Source organism: Drosophila innubila (assembly GCF_004354385.1).
Source record: "Drosophila innubila isolate TH190305 chromosome 2L unlocalized genomic scaffold, UK_Dinn_1.0 5_B_2L, whole genome shotgun sequence".
In the NCBI taxonomy this organism is placed as follows: domain Eukaryota; kingdom Metazoa; phylum Arthropoda; class Insecta; order Diptera; family Drosophilidae; genus Drosophila; species Drosophila innubila.
In genome coordinates this window covers 1,461,304-1,484,588 of record NW_022995373.1, presented here as the reverse complement: position 1 = coordinate 1,484,588, position 23,285 = coordinate 1,461,304, and the positions used below count along the sequence as shown (strand labels likewise).

At 35.2% G+C, this 23,285-nt stretch overlaps 1 protein-coding gene across 1 annotated transcript in view; it reads left to right on the top strand.

Annotated features, from left to right (window-relative positions):
• Positions 1-23,285, top strand: part of LOC117782631 (voltage-dependent calcium channel subunit alpha-2/delta-3-like) — a 55,907-nt gene that overhangs the window by 5,748 nt on the left and 26,874 nt on the right. Inside the window, 1 exon segment of the mRNA XM_034619651.1 lies at positions 16,165-17,494. Within this exon segment, the coding sequence (XP_034475542.1) occupies positions 16,165-17,494 (1,330 nt within the window).

Sequence of the window (23,285 nt, the reverse complement as noted above, 5' to 3'; positions counted from 1 at the left end):
CTGCCACGAAGATGTGGGTAGCGAGCATATAACTGTCAAGCCCACTTGACTGTAGTCCTTTCATACATCACCGCGAGCGAAGCGAGCTGGGGGTAGGCGAGCGTAGCGAACAGGGGCGGAGGCCCCTTGTTTTTAATATTTTTTAAAATCAAAAATAAAATGTTGCTACATTTTGCATCCTTGTTGTTTTTTGTTATCATTATAATTATTTTTGTTAATCTCGCACAAAATTTCAAAGGGCTTCAACATAAAAGTTGTTTAACAGATGCCACAGCTGCTGTTTACAGGCTGTGCTAACAGAATATTTTTTTCTGTATACATTTTTGATAATAAAATTATGTGTTGCTGCATTTCGTATTTCTGTTGTTGTTTGTTTTTGTTAAAACCAAGGAAAACTAAGTCCAGGGCTGCAGCACATCAAATTTGCTTAGCAGCTGTTAAATGTTCTGTAAAGAAGCTGATTAATATTAGTATAATATAAATTTGTTTCTACTTATAACATTCAGAAGAAAATTTCCAACAATAACAAATTTTAAATTCTTCTAAAATAACTGATAACTGATAATAATTGCTTCGTATGAACGGCGAAAAAACGTAGAAGTCTTAAGAAGCAATCATGTCATTTGGCAGGTACTGATTACTGATCCATCAGAAGTAAAAAAGGCATGACTTATTAAAAAACCTGTCAAATAAACCCAATGTTAGAAATAACGGCCTTTGCTCTTGAATGACAGAAACTGCATTTGAAATGCCTTTCCTTCTTTATTCTTTTCTTACATACAAACACGTTTATATGATCGGATTTCAGAATCAATAAATTTGTGTTGTGCCCGGGTTACAAAATATTTTATAAATAAAAATTAAATGTCCGAAATTTCAGGTTATCCTAATTAACAAGTGTCCGAGTTATTGAAATAGAACAGGAATTTATTTTTGCGTAAAAGAAGTTTATTATAGAAAAATATAAGAAGTGCTCCTCTTTTTCACATTTCAATTTCGCGAGCCAAGCGAGCCGGGGGCTGGCGAGCGAAGCGAGGAGGCGGTGGAGCCCCCTAGTTGCTTATACGAGATTTCAATTCGCTGAGAGTTTTAAAAATGTTCATTTGAAAATTTTATTTGATTTATTTAATTTAAGCAACTAATACTCGAATAATCTCAGCAACAGCACAATAAACGGTTTAAGAGAACACATTGAGCATAAGAGCATCTGTTTTGGTAAAGAGTTTGATAACATGCGCGCGCACTCTAGGCACTTGTTGATTTTTGACACGCACAAGCAAAAACATATCCCAGATGTTTATGCCCGCTGCCAACGTAACAACGCGTCGCTGCTTTTGGCTTGCTGCTTTCTTTCTAACTTACTGTACCCCGTGCAGCTTCCTCATCACCAACATTGTACCAAAACACTCGTGAAAGACATGTGCGCTAATTTAATTAGAGGCCATGTTGAAGTTGCACGTTGACACTGTCGAGACGACAGGTGGTTGACATTTAATTTGAGGTTGCCAGACTGTTTTACTTCTGACACTATATAGCCGTTATCTTTCAAGAGCAACATGTGAAACGTAAAACCTTTTGATATATTTATAAGTAATATACATACACACATATGGCCACTAAGATATTAGGGGTGCCGAAAACATGACCAAGGTTAGAAATAACTTGTTTGACATATTTCAAAAAGAGTTTAAATTTGGTAAAAGATAGAACTTTAAGCCTGAAATTAAATTAATCAGAAATTAAAAAGTGCTAAAACACTTTAAATATAAGGCTGCAGATGGAAGCGAAAGCATACGAGAAACTGATAAATTTCTAGTCTCATTTTAAAATCAATCGACCTCAAATGGAGATTTGCTGCACTTCTTTATGTTTCTGAGAATTTTAATTATTTGAGAGGCCTTAGCCATAAATCCAAATTGGACAGTGAACTTGGAAAGCATACAATTAGTTTGCCAATTAAATATGCAGCGAATTTAAGAAGAACTTAGTGCAAAATAATGTTTTCCTTCTATATGCGAATATTTTTAAAAATGTATTCATTTTGAAGTTCAATTTATTCATATTTTTAATTTGAAACCAAATAACAAAAGTTTTAAAATTGCTTTCAGAATTATTTTGAAGGATTCCTGTCACATCAGCTTAAGCAAGACGTTCATTAAGCAAAATTAAAATAATTAAGAACCACTTATGGGACAGGAGAGACCACTGCCGTTGCGACGTAAAGTTGCTCCCGGGGCAAAGATTTTGTCGGCGCCCCCTCCACCCCTAAAATTTCTTTTTAGCAACACATTTTTTCAGCAAATAAACAAAACAACGATAATTCCTTTAAAAACATATTAAATTGACAATTAAAGTGTCAAAAATGTTTACTAAAGTTAATTAAATGTTAATACAATAAAAACTTATAACATGATAGTTAGCTCGTTACATAAAAAATGGGTACTATTAAATTCGTGACAGATTATGGTACACCAGTTTGAACACTTTTATCTCCGAGACTATGAGAGCTTAAGGAACCAAATTGGGTGACAATACTCTTAGGATGTTGACCTATCGAAGTTAATTTTTAAATTTGGCCAGGCCCACGTCAGCGCATGTTTTTTTTTGTTAAATCAAATATTTTTGACTTCTTTGACTTTTAAACTGCTGAGTCGTTGCCATTTTATCCGCATATTGTCTGAATTTAACAATAACATCCTGAATACATACTTTAAAAGTACATGATAGAATTAAGAATTTTGAACTTTAATTTTATAATGGTTTGCTATTTCTAAACTGTAAAATTGATTTAAGGTCCACCAAATTGAGGTATTAATTGTTAGCTTTTATGAAAGCAATCTCATAAATTACTTTACCCATATTTGGAGATATTCGATTGATAGCAAACGGGGACTGCTAAGTTATCTTGTCCAATTGATGAATAAGTGGTTCAAATTTTTTTGAAGTTTGCTAAATAAACGATGTGCTAATGCTGATGTGATGTGAAGGATGTGATGTGAATCCGTAAAAAATCGTTATCAAATTCATTGTATGCTTTTCAAGTTCACTGTCCAATTTGGATTTAGTGTTAAAGTCCTGTTTATTAATTCAAATCATCAGAAACAGTAAGAAGTGCCTCAAATCTCAATTTTAGTTGCTAAATGATGGGGTCGATTGATTTTAAAATAGAATTCGAATGTGGCAGCTTCTGGTATGTTTTTGCTATCATCTGCAGCCACATATTAAAATTGTTATCGCACTTTTCGTTGTCTGATTTATTTAATTTCAGGCTCAACCCCCAAACTTTTTCTAAGTTCAAACTCTTTTTGAAATATCGGCGCCCCTAATATCTTAGCACCCGGGGCGATGCCCCCTTGACCCCTCGCGACGTCGCTGTACGTACAAATGTAATATATATTTAGTTTTTTAAATGGATGGTGTGTGTCTATACTCTGTGCAAAATTAATAAGACGTGAACACAAACACTTACTTAGTTAACAGATTGATTGAATATTCGAAGGTGGCAGACGTGGTTTTGTTAGAACTCCGCTGTAAGCACATTTATTTACTCTTGCGGGATCACGCTGACGGAAATGGGCACACAGGGAGGATCGCCGCACGGCTCACTTGGTCAGAAGCTATGGATGTGCAAAACGCATTGTATTATTCAGCAGAAATCTTCTTATTTGCACAAGTGCCCCAATCGCACTCATAGTCTGTGAGGGAAAGTATTTCCCGCGAAAAAACAAAGAGAGGAAAGACGGGCACAACTTTCTGAGCCAAAATCGAGCAACTAAGATAAGCTCAAACGAAAAAGCTGTCTTATCTGCCAGTTGCACTTATCGCTGACAGATAAGAAAGACTTTGCACAATATTCAAAAGCTATGGCTAATTTGCAGAGAACACCGCCAAATAGCAAACTTTCAGCGGATTCAGTTCAGCGTCAAGGAAGGTTCAGCTAGCCTCCAAAGAGGATATAGGTATTTTGAAAGAGCAAGTGAGAAGTGTCTCGAGGAAAATAGTACATCTTAGAGAGTAAAATGAAGCCCTTAAAATACAGATGGATAAACTCACAGAGGAGCGCGCATTAGACCAAAAGGAGCTGAGCAGATTAGTCGCCGTAAGCAAGCAGAAAAATTTTATCTTGAAAGGATAAGCAAGGAGGACGCGACGAAAGATGGAGTCGCAGCTTTTCTTCAAAATAAGCTTGGTTTAGTCGGAGGAAAGGTATGCGAAACCCGAATCCTATTTGAGAGGCATATAAGGTGGGCATCCTGGTTGAAATGGACACGGCTGCAATGGCAAATGATGCTCTTAAAATAAAAAAAAAGCTTGCAGGCTCCTAAGAATTCATAGAACAGAGTATGACGCAACATGAATTTAAAGCGGTCCTTCTTCAGCTCAAAACTCTCACATGCAAAGGTCAACCAGCGGAAACAGTCCTGAAAGAGCTATACGGATGTGCATTAAACTCTATAAATATTGAGTATGAAACACCTCGCTACAAAGCCAAGAAGACAAAAAACGTACAAAAAAGTAAAGAAACATAATCAGAAAGCTCTAAATATAAACATTAACCTTTAACACATTCTTAATATGAAAATTCAGCTTATAACATAGCCGGACTAACCAATAAAAAAATATACAGTCAATTCTTCAATTTTGTAATTGAACAAGACATTTTCTTCCTGTTCAAAGTTTTCGCGGAGCAGCACCTGGAAACATACGCATTATGTCCGCAGATCATGTCCTGCACTGGGAGCCAGCAGTCAGAACGGCGACAAGATGCCGTGCCAGAGGTGGGGTGGTGTTTTGTAAGTAAGAGGCTCAAGAAATCTGTAAACTGTGCATTTGTAAACGTTCTCACGAAAACTACGGTGGAAGTCACGTTCAAGCTGGAAATATTAACAATTGTACCCGTGTATCACAACTGCAACAACTGGATCCCTGACTATGACAAACTGGAAGACTCACTAATTGAACTGAATGCAAACAACATTATGGTGGTAGGAGACCTCAATACGTATTGGATTTGACCAGGTCTTTACCGAAAACGCTTTCAGGTCTCTACCGAAAACGCTTTCAGGTCTCTACCGAAAACGCTTCCTCTGCCTCAGGATTTGCTAGCACACCTAGAGCTGCGAAAGACACAAAACTGGATCGAAGCGGCAGAAAATTAATTGAGCTATGTGAAAATTAGAACCTGACAGTGCGAAATGCGCACAGGAGTACGGGCACAAGCTGCATCCACCATAGACTATTGTCTCAAAATGGAAAATGGCACCAATACGTCACAGAGCAGTGCAAAGTGCGCAAGCTGCTTAGACTGGTTAAAATATGTGCGCCTGATGAAACAAAAGAATGTACCAGCAATCGAGCTCTGCACTCAAAATGCTCTGCCAGACTAAGCAAACTTTATATTACAGCCGAATGGTGGTAACCATAAATGCAGTCAAGGACAGTAAGACATTGTTGGAGAAGGTAAGAAAAATAAACGGGAGCACGGGAAACGGAAGAGTAACTGCCGACCCTGACCAACTACCAAACCATTTCCGATGACTACTAGTTGCAGAGTCCCTTCAACTCAACACATTTTGCAACATATGTGACAGTCGCCGTGCTTGACCAAGATGTGACATTGGAAGCAGTTACCGCGGCTACAAATGTAGCAAAACAACAAGGCGCCGGGAATGGACAGAGTTCCAGCGGAGTTCATAAAAATGTAACCGAATCTTTCATGAGACCACTAACATCTGCCTACAACAAAATATTCACCAAAGGAAGTGCCAGATAGCTTTCTTTCGCAATAACATAATCTACCCAATCCATAGGAAAGGACGCTAGTAATCTTGCAAACTAGGGGCTTTAGAAGAGGTTATTCGACGGTGGATAGTATTTTTGTGCTATCAAAGACGCGCTGGACCGAAAGAACAAAATGTATGAGTTTCGTGGACTTCAAAGCTGCTTTCGACACAGTTGACAGAAGTCTGATGCTCAAGCTAAGAAATATCGGAGGTCAACAAAGGTATTAAATATCATTTGCCGCTATATAAAAAACGAGTCCACAGTCTGGAATGGTAAATATCTTTCGAAACCATTTTGAGTCAACCCAAGGTGTCCAGGGCTGCCTTTAAAAAAAAAGCTACTCTACTTCTTCATAAAGAAACAATTCTACCTGCCACAAATGCTCGAACTATGCAATTCACCTGAGACTGGCCTAGCACTAATGTTTAAGTAGTCTGCAGCTTCATTTTGAACACATAACAAAAGTTATGGGCATGTCACGACGAGGCGTAAGATAATATGCAAGTTTATCTGACTGACTCATGTGGTCTTTATCACGCCGAATTACCGCGACGAATGGATGAATCTGCACATGCTCGCTTTACAGCACTTGCCCAACAAAGCCAGACTAGGCGAACATACAGAATGCTAAACTACAGTCTGAATGAAAGCAACTATTTTCATGACCAATATGACACGGAATCAATCGCTATAATATTAGCTTGGGGAAAAAGTAATCCATTATTTTTTTGTGTGTCAGCTTTGGTATGCTTTAAATTGTAAACTATTGGTCACACAGATTTAAACTTGGGCTTTTTAGAAAGGTGGGCTTCTCTTTTAAAACGCAGTGTAGTAAATTTTTTGGTGGGTCGATTTTATTGTGAGAGAAATTTTGTTAAGCATTGAGATCAACAAAGAAAAAATTTTCTATATTTTGCAATATCTTTTTGATAAAGGCGAAAATGCAAGCAAGGCTACTGAAATTGTGAACGATGTTTATGGCCCCTGATACTGTATCGACTATTAATGCATATTTTGGTTTCGAAAATTCCGTTCCGGAAATTTCGACGTTAAAGATGCACCTAGAGTTGGTAGACCCTTCGTCCAAAATTTAAAAAAGATCGTGGAGCTAACTGATGCAGACCGGCATGTCAGCAGCCGCAGCCCAAGAGCTTAACATTGACCAAAAAACAGTTTTAAGCCATTTACAAAAAGCTGGATTCAGTAAGAATTAGACGTATGGGTGCCTCACGAGTTATCAGAAAAAACATACTGGACCGAATTTCCTTCTGCGAATCCTTGTCCAAACGTAATGAAATCGACCCATTTCTTAAGCGGATGGTGACTGGTGATGAAAAATTGGTCACGTACGACAATGTTAAAGAAAACGATCCTGGTCAAGACGCGGTGAATCAGCTCAAACGGTATCCAAACCAGGACTAACTGCCAGGAAGCCTTTGCTGTGCGTTTGGTGGGATTGAAGGAATCATCTACCATGAGCTGCTTCCATATGGACAAACCCTCGACTCGGACCTCTATTGTCAACAATGAGACCTTTGAAGAAGGCAATTAACAAAACGACCAGAATTGGCCAATAAAAGGAATTGTCTTTCACCAGGACAACGGTAGACCACAGACATCTATAATGACGCAACAAACTTAGGGAGCTCGGATGGGAAGTTTTGATGTATCCACCGTATAGTCCGATCTAGCACCGCTGACTATCACCTTTTTTTGTCCTTACAAAATTTTCTTGAAGGTAAAAATTAATTGAGGATCATGAAACTAGGTTGCTCGAGTTTTTCAACAGCAAGGACCAGAGCTTTTTTGAGGATTTTTAAAGTTGTCCTCAAAATGGCAACAAGTCATTAAACAAAACGGCAATATTTGAAATAAATCGACAGTCCAAACCGTAATAAATGAATTTGAAAATAATATATAAATAATGGATTATTTTTCCCAACCTAATATTTAAAGCAAAAACGTAGTTAGTACAAGTACAAGAGGAAACGGCGAGTGGATGCTGTAACCTTCGTGAGAGGAAGACATAATCCACTTTATGTCACGGTGTCTAATATTAGACGAGCTCAGACTACTGCATTTTGGCAGACATCCACTAGAGTTAGCAGAATGTCATCGTTTGTTGAATGGGGCTAACGGCGATCTCTGACGACTTTTTGCGAGTGCCTGCTCACTGGCAAGAAATACTACTGAGCTATGCGGTCTGTAAACTAGACAAATTACGCAAACACTTATCAGGAGCTCTCAAATGTCTAATGAAGAATTCTAATGTCACGGCTCAATTTATAAGACAGACAAACGGCTTATGGCCACGCGATTAAATCAATTTTTAAATTATTTTCTAATTATATGCATCTCATGTACGATGTTTGATACCACAAAAAAACTCAATACGAGGCAAAAGTCTAGTGACGAAAGCAATTTCTAGCCCCAAAATTTTGATAACCAATTTTGTGACGAACAAAATTGAGTTTAATCTAAAAATTTTAAATAAAATATAAATTAATAAAAAAAAACCAAAAATGGCATTGTGCACTGTGAGCAAAAAGGGTAGTTTCTTTGTACATAAAAATTACTTTTTGCAGTGCCGAATGCCAATTTTAGCTTTTATTTAATTAATTTATAATTTTATTTAATGCCAATTTTATATATTTTATTAATTTATATTTTATTTAAAATTTTTAGATTAAACTGAATTTGTTCTGTCACAAAATTGATATCAGAAATTTTATGTAGAAATTGCTTTCGTCACTAGATTTTACCTCGTGTAGAGGTTTTTTTGTGCGATATCAGAAATTTTTGCAATTGGTTTTGCTTTTGACATTGTAACTTTATCATTAATGCAGGCAAATAGTAAAATATATAAATTTAGTTGTTGAACGTATTTCATATTTAAAAACAAATTTTTCCTTAATTATAAAGAAAAACTAGGGGGCTTCGCCCTCGATTTGCTCGCGTTGCTACAGCCGAGCATACTCTACTGTCGGAGACCGCGTACTTACTGTCAAGAAAAAAAGTTTTTCATACTAAGACTTGAATTTCGCCCGATCGGTGCTATGAGAGCTATAATATAGTGGTTCGATTAGAACCAACTTTGGTCAGAATATATAAGTCTAATTTAAATGCATATTCTATTAGTTTGGTTACGATATTTCGTAAAACAAAGAAGTTTTTCATACTAAGACTTAATATTGGACCGATTGGCTATATGATATTGTGGTCCGATAAGAACTTACTTCGGTCAGGATTTTAAAACTGACTTAAATGCATATGCTATTAATTTGGTTAAAATATCTCACTAAACAAACAAGTTTTTCATACAAACCTAATTTTGACCTGATCGGTCCTATGACAGCTATATAATATAGAAGTCCGATTTGAACCAACTTTGGTCAGATATATAAAACCAAGTTAAATGCATATTGTATCAGTTTGGTTGAGATATCTCATAAAACCAAAAGTTTATCACTAAAACATGATTTTCGACCGATAGAAAAATGTATTTATTCACTTATCAGGTAATATCTTCCAAACCTCTACCAAAATTTATGTTTCAAATACCAAAAACGCGAAATTGTACGTATTATAACATAAAAAAATTTAACAGAAATCGTTAGATGTTTTGTCAGAAATCGCCAAAATGTAAGCTTAAAACATTATATCACCTGTAAAATGTTACCAGAATACTTTAGAAAAAAAGTTTCAGGTACGCATAAAAGCAAGCACACCTTTCCAATGATATATAGAACATATCTGTAGCTTCTATGGTTTGGAAACTGTTGAAGTTTCAATTTTAGTGTCTTAGCGTTTTCCCGCTGCTAAAGGGAAATTGAAAAGTCGTAAACAAACATTTCTAGATATTCAAAGAGGAGTAAACCCCATCATTACATCTAAGCAGACAAAAAAGAAACTAACTTTTCATTTCATTTTGAGAAGTCCACTAAAAATTTCAAATTTTTTTATCTTTTGAACCAGTTTACGGATTTGGGTCGTCGAGGTATCAATAGACGCCTATTTTGATAAGAATTTTTAAAAAAATAAATAATTTTACCAAAAGGCCCTCAACAGCCCATTAGCTGCGATCATACACATTTTCCCTCCCACTTACACCCCGTATCTCATGACCCAGTGTGAATTAGAAAGTTTTAGGATGCCATTTTGTAAGTTAGACTAAACCTTCGATCAATATATGTTGTTATATTGATTCCTAATAAAAAAAAATGAATAAATCAGATTAAGTAGTTTAAGTTGTTTTATATTTCAACTATTAATTATTATTTTATGAGCTCGTCGACACACGCCACATGCACATCACAAATCAAAAGGGAAGAGAGAGATCAAAGTGTGACCAGATTGTACTTCTTAAAATATACATATTAGTGTTGTGTAATGTTGTTTTGAATAGGAATAGGCATATTCGATACGCCCCTCAAAAATAACATTCCATATTATTAAACAAAACTTAAAGATCATTACTTATTTCATTCCTTCATTACTTATTCTAATGTGGCTAATGTGCATTCTGGGAGATACATTATGATCCAGCGTTTGCTGCAAGGATCCGGGGAACAGAAAAAACCCGGTCAGATCATTATAATCTAAATTACTTTAACAATAGCAAAAAAAACAAAAAAACTTCAATTAAATGAACTTAGTCATATTTCAATTCAATAGTAAGTTAAACAACTACAAAAAAAAATCCAGCATATAGGATAATTGAGTCAGCCATCTTGCACAAGTCCCAGTTCGTCTGTAACTTCAAAAAAATCTTGCTGCTGGCAACGGTTTCGAGAAGACGTCTGCAAGTTGATTATCTGTGGATATATACTCAATGCAAATAACATTATTCTCTATTTGTTCTCTTGCAAAATGATATTTAATATCGATATGTTTAGTTCTTATGACATGAGGGATTATTTGCTATACTAATACAGTCTTGGTTGTCTTCAAAATTATTTTTTTAACTATTTAGAGAGATTTTAACCATAAAGCTTCTCTTACGGCTTCAAATCAAGCCATGTACCCTGCTTCAGTCGAAGAAGGCAACCGAACTTTGTCTTTTCGTGTTCCAACAAATTAGGTTCTGAGCCAAACATTTTAAACAAGAAGCCAGTTGTACTCTTTCTATCAATATCATTTCCCAATCACTATCTACATCCCTCTAATATGTTTTCAATACTTCGTTTTCTTAAAATCAATTTCAGGTCAATGCTTCCATTTAAATATCTAATTCTTTTTAAGCATTGCCATTATTTTACTACTAAATCTACTTAAGATATTAACTGTTGTTGTCAGGACGTACATAGCATTATGTACATTAAACAACTGATAAGGTTTCGACAGGGTGCATTGCAATTTTCATCTGAGTTAAGCAATTCATAATTTAGTTTGCTTTGTAAGGGTGCTGACTCTATTGCAACGTCCATATTAAATTTATTAACACTCTTTTATGTAAGCGGACTGACTTAAGCTGATTGTATTTTCATCCATTTCAATTCTAATTCCTATAAAGTGGCGTATTTCGTTTAAACCTGTCATTCTAAACTTTTCCATTGGATACTTTTAAATTGTTCATTCTTTCCATTTCTCCTGTTGCTATTACTACGTCATCGACATAACAGAACATATATGTTTTCTTGATGTCTCCTTTATTTAAAATATATTTGCAGCGATCCACAGGAGAGTTTCACTTTCAATAAGTGCTTTACTTGGAGTTCTGTTGACTAAGTATGTTGCAGTTGACAGCTTTACCCTCAGAAGATTTCATTTAATTTTGAACCACTTATCATGGCACGGGCCTTTTCAGTAAGAGTTCTGGTCATTCGTTCTGAAACCATTTTGCTGAGGAGGTAAGGCACTATTAGGTGATAGTAATCCCTTTTTGAACACAAAATTCACGCATGTCATTTGACAAATACTCCTACCATTGTCAATATACAATTAACCATTTGAGATTAAAATGCGTCGCTTTTAGCTTAAAATCTTTAAACATATCAAAACGTCTGATTTTTTTTTGATTAGTAGGTTACACAATAATGTGTATATTGGTCTACAAAGATTATAGTAATTTTTTTCATTTATTGTAGACGGTGTAATTGGGCCTGCCAGACATCTGAATGGACTACAAATAAAGGTCTCTTTATATAACTTTTATCTTTAGATTTGTTAAATGGCAACCTAGCTTGCTTGCCATTCAAACAAGATTCACATATTTCTTCGGACCACTTTAAACCATTCAGAAGACTGCTATCATTCAAAAAATTCTTTCTTTTATTTCTAATAATTTACCATTACTTATATGACCTAACCTCTCATGCCATAATCGAAAAACAATATTTACTTGTGCATTAGCTGTATATGCTTGAAATTTAATAACAGGTACATTATTTAACATAACAGGTACATTATTTAACATACCTGTATTCTTGGCCACTATAGCCCCGTCTTTGGTTATAGTCACTCCATTCTTGTCAAACTCGATTGACATTTCTGCCTCCTGGAGTCGCTTTACTGATATCAGATTTCCTGCAGCCTCCTTGCAGTATAGGACATCCTCCAAAGTAATATTGTGTCCGTTGAAGAGGCGCACAATTCCCCGCTTTGTAGCATAGATATATGTGCCTTGCTTGGCCACAGCAATCTTGAGTGGATACTCCAACTCCACACTGTCAACAAACAGCGACTCATCGTTTATTAGTCAGTGGCACCAGAATCAAGGATAAATCCAAAATTATCCGTATTTGAATTTATTTGATATGTTTTTAACATGAACGCGAAACCGTGCTGCGACGTGGCGACTTGAGCTTGTCTATTTTCTTTATTATTATTATCATTCAATGTCTTTTTATAATGATAACAATCTTTCTTTATATGTCCCTCCTTATGACAGTGATGACATTTTATATTATGTTTTGGTTTTCCCTTAAATGTTTTCTTTGGTTTAGTCACCTTATTTTTAAATGCGTTATTTTAAAATTATTATGATAATTATTATTCGGAACAAATGCCTTCATGACTTTCCTGCTTGTATCAACACTGTCGTTTTTTTTTTTTAATGGTCGAGCAATCTATTTTTGACAAATGCTAGAGTTATAGTTTCTACGGCCAATGTTTCTATTGCTGTGATCACTCCATTTTAAGATGATGGCAGTGTAAGCAACAAATGCGAAACTTTGTCCATTTCTTCGATTCTAGCACCCGAAGCTAATAATTCACTGATCAAACCGTCAAAATATTGAAATGATTCAATAGCTAGTTTAAGCGAAAGCAAGCGTTTTCGGACAGACAACTGCGACGCCAAACTTTTGCGTTCGTAGATGGCGTCAAATTCAAGAGAATTTGACGCGCCGAGACGTCGCTTGTTGCGAAATTCAGGAAAGTGTCGCTTAAATATTCGATCAGCGTGCTCTTTGCACAACGCTCTGCTTTTTCCAAACTTCGTTAGGTATATCTGGCACCTGCTCATCTATTACTTTAAGAACCTCCAATTCAGCAAGTAGAGCTCTTATGCGAATTTTCCACACAGAATATTTCTCGCCGTCGAAAGGCTTTATATTTCGTTTTCCCTTTTCCGTGCTTCTTCACACACACACACAAACGCTGCTATATATATGTATGCGAGGCACGCTTCCACTGAATTTCACAATTGCACAAAATTTTTATAAAATATTATTACGGGCGTAGCCTGTGCCCATAACCTGTTGTTATATTGATTCCTAATTACACAAAATGAATAAATCAGATTAAGTAGTTTAAGTTGTTTTATATTTCAATTATTAATTATTATTTTATGACCTCGTCGACACACGCCACATGCACATCACAAATCAAAAAGGGAAGAGAGAGATCAAAGTGTGACCAGATTGTACTTCTTAAAATATACATAATAAGTGTTGTGTATAGTTGTTTTTGAATAAGGAAGAGACATATTCGATAATATATAACTTGATCTGATCGGACAGTCGTAGCAAATTTTCCAACTTAGCTGTATATATAGTTAGTCGCATTTCGCACCCTTCGTGCTGCTTTCGTCACTAACGCGAACTGCCGTCCGCAGTGATAACCATCCTTTAACTGATTAAATATCGCATTGCCTACTTCTGGCACATTGGTGCTAATGGTATTATGCGGGATTCAAAAATGTACTGTAGCGACCTGTAGCTGTCACATTTTGCTACAAATCTCAAAGTCAATATTAGCCTGGTATTTGCCGCAATTGCCGAACGTTTTGTAGGGTTATTTTTTGTGTAAGCAAATGCAATCTATTAAGATCTTACCAATTAATAAAAATCTGACGTTTAATTTTGTAAAAACAGATAGAAACAGTAGAGTACTGCATACCAATAATACTAGGCAACAGGCAAAAAATTACAAGAATCAAACCCACTTTTTGGGATAGATTTGGGGCACCATATGATAAAAAAACATTTTTTTTTTTTTTTTTTAGGTGAAAAACACATTTTTTTAGGTGTGATTCTTTTTTTAGAATTTTTTTAAAATCTGTTTTTTTTTCGTACCTTTTTTTAGAGCTGCGCCCACATTTGTCATCATTTCTCGAGAATGCCAAAACCGATTTTCAAGTTTGTGAGACATACATTTTTCAATTAAGAAAATGATGATTTTTTAAAGTTTTTTATTTTAGTTTTTTTTACTTTAAAATTCGACGAAAAGTCGAAAAAAAAATATTTTAGTTTCTTTTCTATCTTATTGCATAGCTGCATTAATTACACGTCGTTGAAGATATGATTCATAAAATCTATGGCGAATCGGCGATGTTTTTCGATTTTATGACTTTCTTTTGGAGCAGCATGACCTTTAGTATGAAAATTTTTGTGTATTTTGAGATATCTTAACCAATCTCTCACAATATTATTGTTATTTAACACATTTTGACCATATTTGGTTCAAATCTGTCTATTTTATCATATAGCTGCCATAGAAGAGATCGGTTCACAATCAGCCTTTAGTATAAAACTTCTGCTGTTTCTTAAGATATATCATCCAATCTCGCACGTTGTGTATCTGTCAATGTGTTATATGTCCCTTCCGTATTTGGTTCAAATCGGTTGACTTTTCAATATAGCTGCCATATGAACGATCAGTCGAAAATTCAACTTTAGTATGAAAAACTTTTTTATTTTATAAGATATTTCAACCAAACTCACAAACTGCGTATTCTATATTGTCCTTTACATCTTCACCAATTTTGGTACAAATCAGTTCACTATATCATATCGCTGCCATAGGACCAATCGGTCTAAAATCAAGTTTTAGTATGAAAACCATTTTTGTTGTTTCAAGTCAAGTCAAGTTTTAGCATGAACAATTTTTTTTTGTTTTTGGAGATATCTCAATTAAACTCATAAATTTTGTATCTTTAACTGCCCACTACATTAGTAGAAATTTTACCACTATATCAAATAGCTACCATAGGAACGATCGATACGAACGGTAGATAAGCAACCTTTAGTATAAAAACCTTTTTTTATTTTTAAGTTATCTGTGCCAAACTTACAAATTATAAACCTCGAATTGCTTTTTACAACCTGTCCAAATTTGGTTGGAATCGGACCATTATACCAGTCGAAAATCAACATTTCCGTGAAACTTGTTTCATTGCTTATATGCAAATTACTTAGCCGTCTCTCCATATATTTTAATGAATTATAGATTAAATGGCGTAATTAATGCAGCTATGCAAATAAAATGGGAAAGAAAATGAAATACAATTTTTTTGACTTTTTCACGAATTTTAAAACAAAAACAGATAAAAAAAAAGCTTTAAAAAAAACATAATTTTCATGGTCCAAAAATGTATGTCCATTAAACTACTGGTTTTAATATAAAACTATGTATTGTTGAATTATAGATAAATTCATTAGCTTTAAGATAAGTGAAGGTTTTGAAAATCGGTTTAGGCATTCTCGAGTAATGATGACAAATGGGGGCGCACCTCTAAAAATAAGGTACAAAAAAAGGAAGATTTTTTAAAAATTCTAAGAAAAAATCACACCATAAAAAAAAATGTTTTTCGTTATATGGGGCGCCAAATCTATCCCAAAAAGTGGGTTTGGTTGTTGCCTTTTTTTGGCAGCTGTCTAGTGTAATCAGTTCCTGCTGAATGACATGATAAAATTAAAAATATCCTTCAATCGTTCGTAATTAACAATCAGTATCACACTATATGCACGATACCTTTTTTGTGATACCGATAGCAAAATTTTACATTTTTGATTGTTAAAAATTACCTGCTGAATGTGAAAAGAAGTAATCAGGGATCATGATTGGTGATTAAAGTTACCTGCTGAATGCCCGCATTGGTTTCAGTATATATCTACATATATTGATATATTTATATTGTTCTCCTTCTTACCCTTTTAGTGTTGGAAAATGGGCGACACAATTTGGAGATGAACTGTATTTGCTGGCCCAAAAGATAACCAAGTCGCAGCAGATAAAGGAGAAATACAAGGAGTTTAATGCTCGCGTCGAGCTGAAGAATGGCACCGAGCTGATCAGATCCATAACCGCAAATGTTGGTAAAATGCTGGCACGTAAAATGGATGCAGTTCGTTGCATTCAAGAGAAGGCGGAGATAGTCAACGAAAATTTTGAGTTTAATCAGACATATGCGGAAACGAATTTCACATACTATTCCAGTAAATATTCCACATTCAATGGGAACAGCTCTGAGCTGCTGAAGGAGAACGAGGAGGAATTTGAGTATATGTATCGCGAAATGAAGCTTAATCCGGATACACATTTTTATAATATATCAGTGGACACGGAGCATAGTTCGGTACATGTGCCATCGAATGTTTGGGATCGGAGGAGTAATGTACTTAAGACAATACAATGGTCAGAGCAACTGGATGAGGTATTTCGCCAAAACTATCAGTCAGATCCGGCTCTCTCCTGGCAGTACTTTGGCTCCGATACGGGAATTCTTCGACATTATCCTGCCGCTCAGTGGACAGACACGCGGATCAACAAACAGGATGCCGATACCTATGACTGTCGCAAACGATCATGGTACATTGAGACGGCCACCTGTTCTAAGGATATTGTTATCTTGTTAGATCATTCGGGCTCGATGACAGGACATCGCAATCATGTGGCCAAATTCACTATACGTAGCATACTGGACACCTTCTCCAATAACGATTTCTTTACCATCTTTAAGTATTCGGAAAATGTGACGGGCATTGTGCCATGCTTTAACGATGCCCTTGTCCAGGCGACTCCCGAGAATATAGAGACCTTCAACTCCGCTATAGCCGCACTACCTGCTCCATCCAATTATGCGAATCTTACCCTGGCCTATGACCACGCCTTTAAAATTTTACGCAATTACTATGTGAATCGACGCTGCAATGAGACCTCCACTTGTAACCAGGCAATTATGTTGGTTACTGATGGAGTTGCTGGAAATACCACCGAGGTATTTGAGAGATATAACTGGGGTAATGGGGAGAACGGTACGTCCAGGATGAATGTGCGCATCTTCACGTATCTACTTGGAAAGGAGGTTACCAAAGTCAGGGAGATTCAATGGATGGCATGTCTCAATCGTGGCTACTATTCACATGTGCAAACTCTTGATGAAGTTCATGAAGAGGTGCTCAAGTACGTAGATGTCATTGCCACGCCGCTAGTGCTGCAGAACGAACAGCATCCGCCCACATGGACACATGCCTTCACTGACAAAACGGTGTGTATAAAATAATATATAATATAAAATTTTATTATATCGCCGTTTCTCCATAGATTTAAATGAATCATATCTTAAACGACAATTAACTAACGCAACTTTGCAAAAAAAAATTAAAACCGAAGCTCAAAATTTTTTTCGAGTTTTTTCTGAATTTTAAAGTAAAAAAAGCTAAAAAAAAAAAAAAAAACTTAAAAAAGCAACATATTCTTAATTAAAAAATTAATAGCTCTTAATCTGCAAGCTTAAATCTTCAATTGTGTATCAATGTATTACAGATATATTCAATGGTTTTTAGGAAAAGATAAGCTTTTGAAAATCGGTTTTGGCATTCTCGAGTAATGATGACAAAACTGGGCGTACCTCTAAAAAACAGCTCGAAAAAAAGACAATTTTAAAAATTCTAAAAAAAAAAACTCTGCCATAGAAAAAAAATAAAATGTTTTTCGTCGTTGGCATTAAAAAGATGGTATTATAAAAATCTTTTTTCGATATCATTTAAAATTGTGCCAAAAAATACTCGGGATTTCAGGATATTTTCAATTTAATGCAGTATCAAAATTACGGCAGTCCCAAGTTTTCTTAAAACCAAGTAGAAGAACTTAATTCAAGCACGATTTTTCTCAGCAAATCGCTTTGCTCGCGAGCACGGTCGACAGGATACCCCTTAAATGCCATCCGCCATTCCAATAATTTAATGCCCTAAAACTGAACCTAACCTCGCAGAACCGGTTCGGTTCGGGTTTTAAAGCATCCCGAGCCGGATCCTGAACCTACCCTTTGAAATTATTTACCCTGCGATACCAGAACCTGAACCGATCCACTTTCTTTACTGAAAGGTTTGTCTCGAAAGTAAAATACTTAGATAAATTTAATGTTTTTGTAATATTACTCAACTATTTGAGACTTCGGATGAATATAAGTCATATTTAAATTTTCAAATCAACTTAGAATTTTATCAAATTTCGAATTTTGTTATAAAATGTTAATTGTTCTTACAAGTCAAGAAAAAATTAAAACAATAAAAATATTTTGTTGTATTTTATCTGACATACAGACCGACATAGCTAAAACGATTCGGCTGTTGATAATGGTAATGTATTTGCTTTGGGACAAAACTACGATAAATAATTTTATGACACATGACAATTGCAGTGTCAAAATTATTTACGACAATTTATTGAATGTAACAACATAAAAATACTTAAAAATATGACAATTTTATAGTAAGATCAAATATTTAATATATACCTTAAAAATACATGCATAAATTAAGCATTTTAAGCTTGAATTTTATATTGTTAAAATAAACCCATTTTTCAAAATTTTAAAATAAAGGAGAAATTTTTTTTGCAATACTACACTACACTACATGACAGTTTTTCTGAACTCAAATCAGCTGCACATTTAATTATCAAGACGTGTTTAATAATTCTGAATCCTAAGAAAACAAATATTTCAAACTTTTCATTTCTAATCTTGGTAATGTTTTCGGAGGCCCAAAATCTTAGCGCTCAGGGCAAGAGATTATAGATAATATTAATAGATAACGTTATTTACTATAAAACTGTGGGTGTGGTGTTTTTTTTCGCAATTTGTGGTGTTGGAAAGAGGCGCGGCTTAAATTTGAAACAACCTTGACCTTCGTGGGGTCAGTAGAAACATGTGTGCCAAATTTGGTTACTCTATCTTTTTTTGTCTCTGAGATCCTTTTGTTTATACAGACGAACAGACTGTTTTCGAGATTTTCAGGGGCGTGTCAAAAGTTAAAAAATCTCTGAGATTCTTTTGTTCATACGGACTATCAGAACGACGGACGGACGGACAGACACATATGGCTATATCGACTCGGCTATTGATGCTGATCAAGAATATATATACTTTATGGGGTCGGAGATGCCTCCTTCCCTGTTACATACATGTGTAAGTGACGGGTATAATTAAAGGGCACACTAACAACTGTAGTTTTCTCCTTAACCGCACATAATAACGTTCTTTGGAGACCCCGACCCGGGCCAAATTACACCTTTCGCCCCTTTCGTCGCGTTCACCAGGAACGTTTGCTCTCTGATAATTTTTGTGATACCTATGACTTCTGGTAAAGGCAGTGATACCGTATAATGATACCAAATTTTGTGTATCATGGTACCTGAACATGTATTATAACAAAAAGACTGCTACTTTGTGCTACTCCTCCGCTCCCGTCAGAAATAAATGAAATGTGAAACAATGTGAAACTTCAGCAGCAGTTTTAAAATTACATACAATGTATTTTAAAAACACAATATACCCTTTTACTTATTTTTTAAGTAACGGGTATAAAAATTGATTGCAGCTAGTGAGGCTGTTGGGGCCTTATTCTAATTAAAAATAAATAAATTTAAATTAAAAATTTTAGTGGACTTCTCAAAATGAAATGAAAAGTCAGTTTGTTTGTTTGTATCAAAGCGCTAAAAAGTTTAGATTTCATGATAAGGCTTTATTCCTCTTTAAAAATTTAGAAATGTTTGTTCTACGAATTTTAAAAAGAACCGCTAGTTTAGCGGAAAACTCTAAATCCTGCTAAAATTGAAACCCTGCAGTTTCCAAACCATAAAAGCTACAGATGTCCTATATCTTTGAAAGGTAATTTTGAGGGCTTCTAGGCGTTAAGTGCTCAGGTAAAATTTTACAGGCGAAAAAATGTTTTTTGGCTCACATTTTGTCGATTTTAGAAAAATTGACATTCAACATTTTTTAACAAATTTTAGTATGCTATAGTCAATAAAATTTCTCGTTTTTTGACACATCACACTTGTCTGTGATAATTCGCTTTCTCAAGATATTAACAAACAAGTGTTGAAATATGACAGCAGCAATAACTTCACATAGCTGCAAACCTATGTATGTATGACAGCTTTTGCGCACCAAAAATAATCAATGTTGCCAGAAATGAGTTTTAAAACATAGTCATTGTACAGACAGTGTGAGTATTGCCAGTATTTTGAGTATCACATGATTTGTTTGAGAAATATGAGATAATTTTTTGTTTAGTGTGCACTCATGCAGAGCTCTATTTCAAATATATTCTGTCACAGATGTCTCAACACATTGTGTGTACGTATCGAGCCCTTCTAAAATACGTTTCATACCCAAAGTCATACATTTTTTACTTGAGTATGCCTCAGATGATTTAAATCAATCGAACATTACTCTAGTAAACTTGCCTATACTCATAGTTTACCCGTAGGTATACTTTAGGTTCGACTCACTGAATTGTCGCGCAATTGGGCAAAAAGCCTACATACCTATACACAAAAATAGCATTTGCGCAGTGCCGATTGACGAACTGTTTATATTTTTAAATATGATTATAATATTTATATAATCTTCATAATAAATTTTTTATTGTTCGTCACAAAATTGGATATCAGAAATTTTGGGGCATCTAGCCTTTCGTCACTAGACTTTTACCTCGTGAAGATGTTTTTTTTTTGGTGTCGATAACACTAGGCAACAAATTTGAACTTTTTGGCTATTACAAGAACCAAACCCATTTTTTTGATAGATTTGGGGCCCCATATGACAAAAAATATATTTTTTTTTATGGTGAAGTTTATTTATTAGAAGGGTGCGAAAGGGGACAAGCAATATATACAGCTAATTTGGAAAATTTGCTATGACTGTCCGATCAGATCGAGCTATATACCGAGGGAAAGGTTTAGAGGGGCAAACTCAAAATGATTGCAGCTATTGGGGCTGTTGTGGTCTTTTGTTAAAATTGTTTTTGTTTTTAAATCCAATAATCAATTCGCGTCGATTGATACCACGATCACCGAAATCCGATAACTGGTTCAAAAGATAAATAAATTTGAAAAATTTTAGTGGACTGATCAAAATGAAATGAAATGAAAAGTCATTTTCTTTGTTTGTCTGTTTGCATCAAAGCGCTAAAGAAGCTTAGATGTAATGATGGGGGCTTATTTCTTTTCGAAAATCTAGAATTGCTTGTTCTACGACTTTATAAAACCGCTAGCTTAGCGGGAAAACTCTAAATTCCGCTAAAATTGAAACCTCAACAGTTTCCAAACCAAAGAAGCTACAGATATGTACAGATTGGAAAAGTGTGTTAGAGGGCTTTACGGCGTACCTTTAAACTTGTTATCTAAAATACTCAGGTAACATTTTACAGGTGAAATAAGGTTTTTAGCTAACATTTTGGCGATTTATATCAAAACGGCTCTAATGATTCTACATTTGAGTATGATGTAATACATATAATTTTTCGTTTTTTGGTATATGACACATAAATTTTGGCTGAAGGGTTTGAAAGATATAACAAAATGTTTACAAAATATACACATTTTTCTATCGGTCGAAAATTACGTTTTAGTACGAAGCACTTTTTTGTTTTATGAGATATCTCAAACAAACTAATACAATATGCATTTAACTTGGTTTTATATATTCTAACGAAAGTTGGTTCAAATCGGACATTTATATCATATAGCTGTCATAGGACCAATTGGGCGAAAATCAAGATTTACTGTGAAAAACTTTTTTCTTTTATGAGAAATCTTAATCAAACTAATACAATACGCATATAACTTGGTTTTATACATCATTACCGAAGTTGGTTCATTCGGACACCTATATCATGTAGCTGTCATAGGACCGATCGGTCCAATATTAAGTCTTAGTATGAAAAACTTTTTTGTTTTACGAGATATCGTAACCAAACTAATAGAATATGCATAAGTTAGACTTATATATCCTGACCAAAGTTGGTTCTAATCAAACCACTATATCATACATCTGTCATAGGACCGATCGGGCGAAATCGAAGTCTTAGTATGAAAAACTTTTTTTCATAGTAAGTACGGGGTCTCCGACCGTAGAGTATGGTCGGCTGTAGCGACCCGAGCAAAGCGAGCAGGGGCGGAGCCTCCTAGTTATACCCGTTACTTAATGTATGTAACAGGGAGAAGGAGGCATCTCCGACCCTATAAAGTATATATATTCTTGATCAGCATTAAGAAATTTTTGTTACCCCCCATTCCGCCCCGCAAATCGCGTAAAACCGTTCGTTCGTCTGTATAAGCAACAGTATCTCAGAGATTATAAGAGATAGAGTAACCAAATTTGACACACTAATTTCTTAAGCCCCACGCAAATGAAGTTTGTTTCAAATTTAAGCCACGCCCCCTTCCGCTCCCACAAATCGCGAAAAACCACCACACCCACAGTTTTAAGGATAATACGTTTTTTGTGGGTATTAGAGTTGCAACCCAAATGGTACTGATGATAGGGGCTGACATCTCTTGAATCAGCTGTACCATGCCATGCTCTACGCTTTTATGCAAGTGTTGTGTGTTGTTGGTTGTATCATGTGGCCTGTTACTCAGTAGAGGGGTCGGTAAACAAAGAGATTTAAATGTTGGCCTAAAATCTTGTGTATTAGGTTTCAACTAAGTCACAAACAGCAACACAATATGGCATTCAAACCCTTTTATCATTCTTGCGCCTTAAAATTCTCAACTAGTTCTAGTCACGCAAAGGTGGCATTAAGTTTAAATTGTTGGTCAACTAGCAGAAACGGTACTGAGGATGGAAAATTAAAATCTCTTGAAATCATGCTCCTTGCATTTATGCAAGTGTTGTTTTGCTTGCTGAAGATATCATATCGACAGTAAACCAACAAAAGACACAGTTTTTGTTTTTGCCTAATTTATCTCATACAATATTTTGTAAACCATAAAAGTTTGAATTGATTTCAAACTATGCAGAATTTTTTTCTTAGATCTGAAGTAGT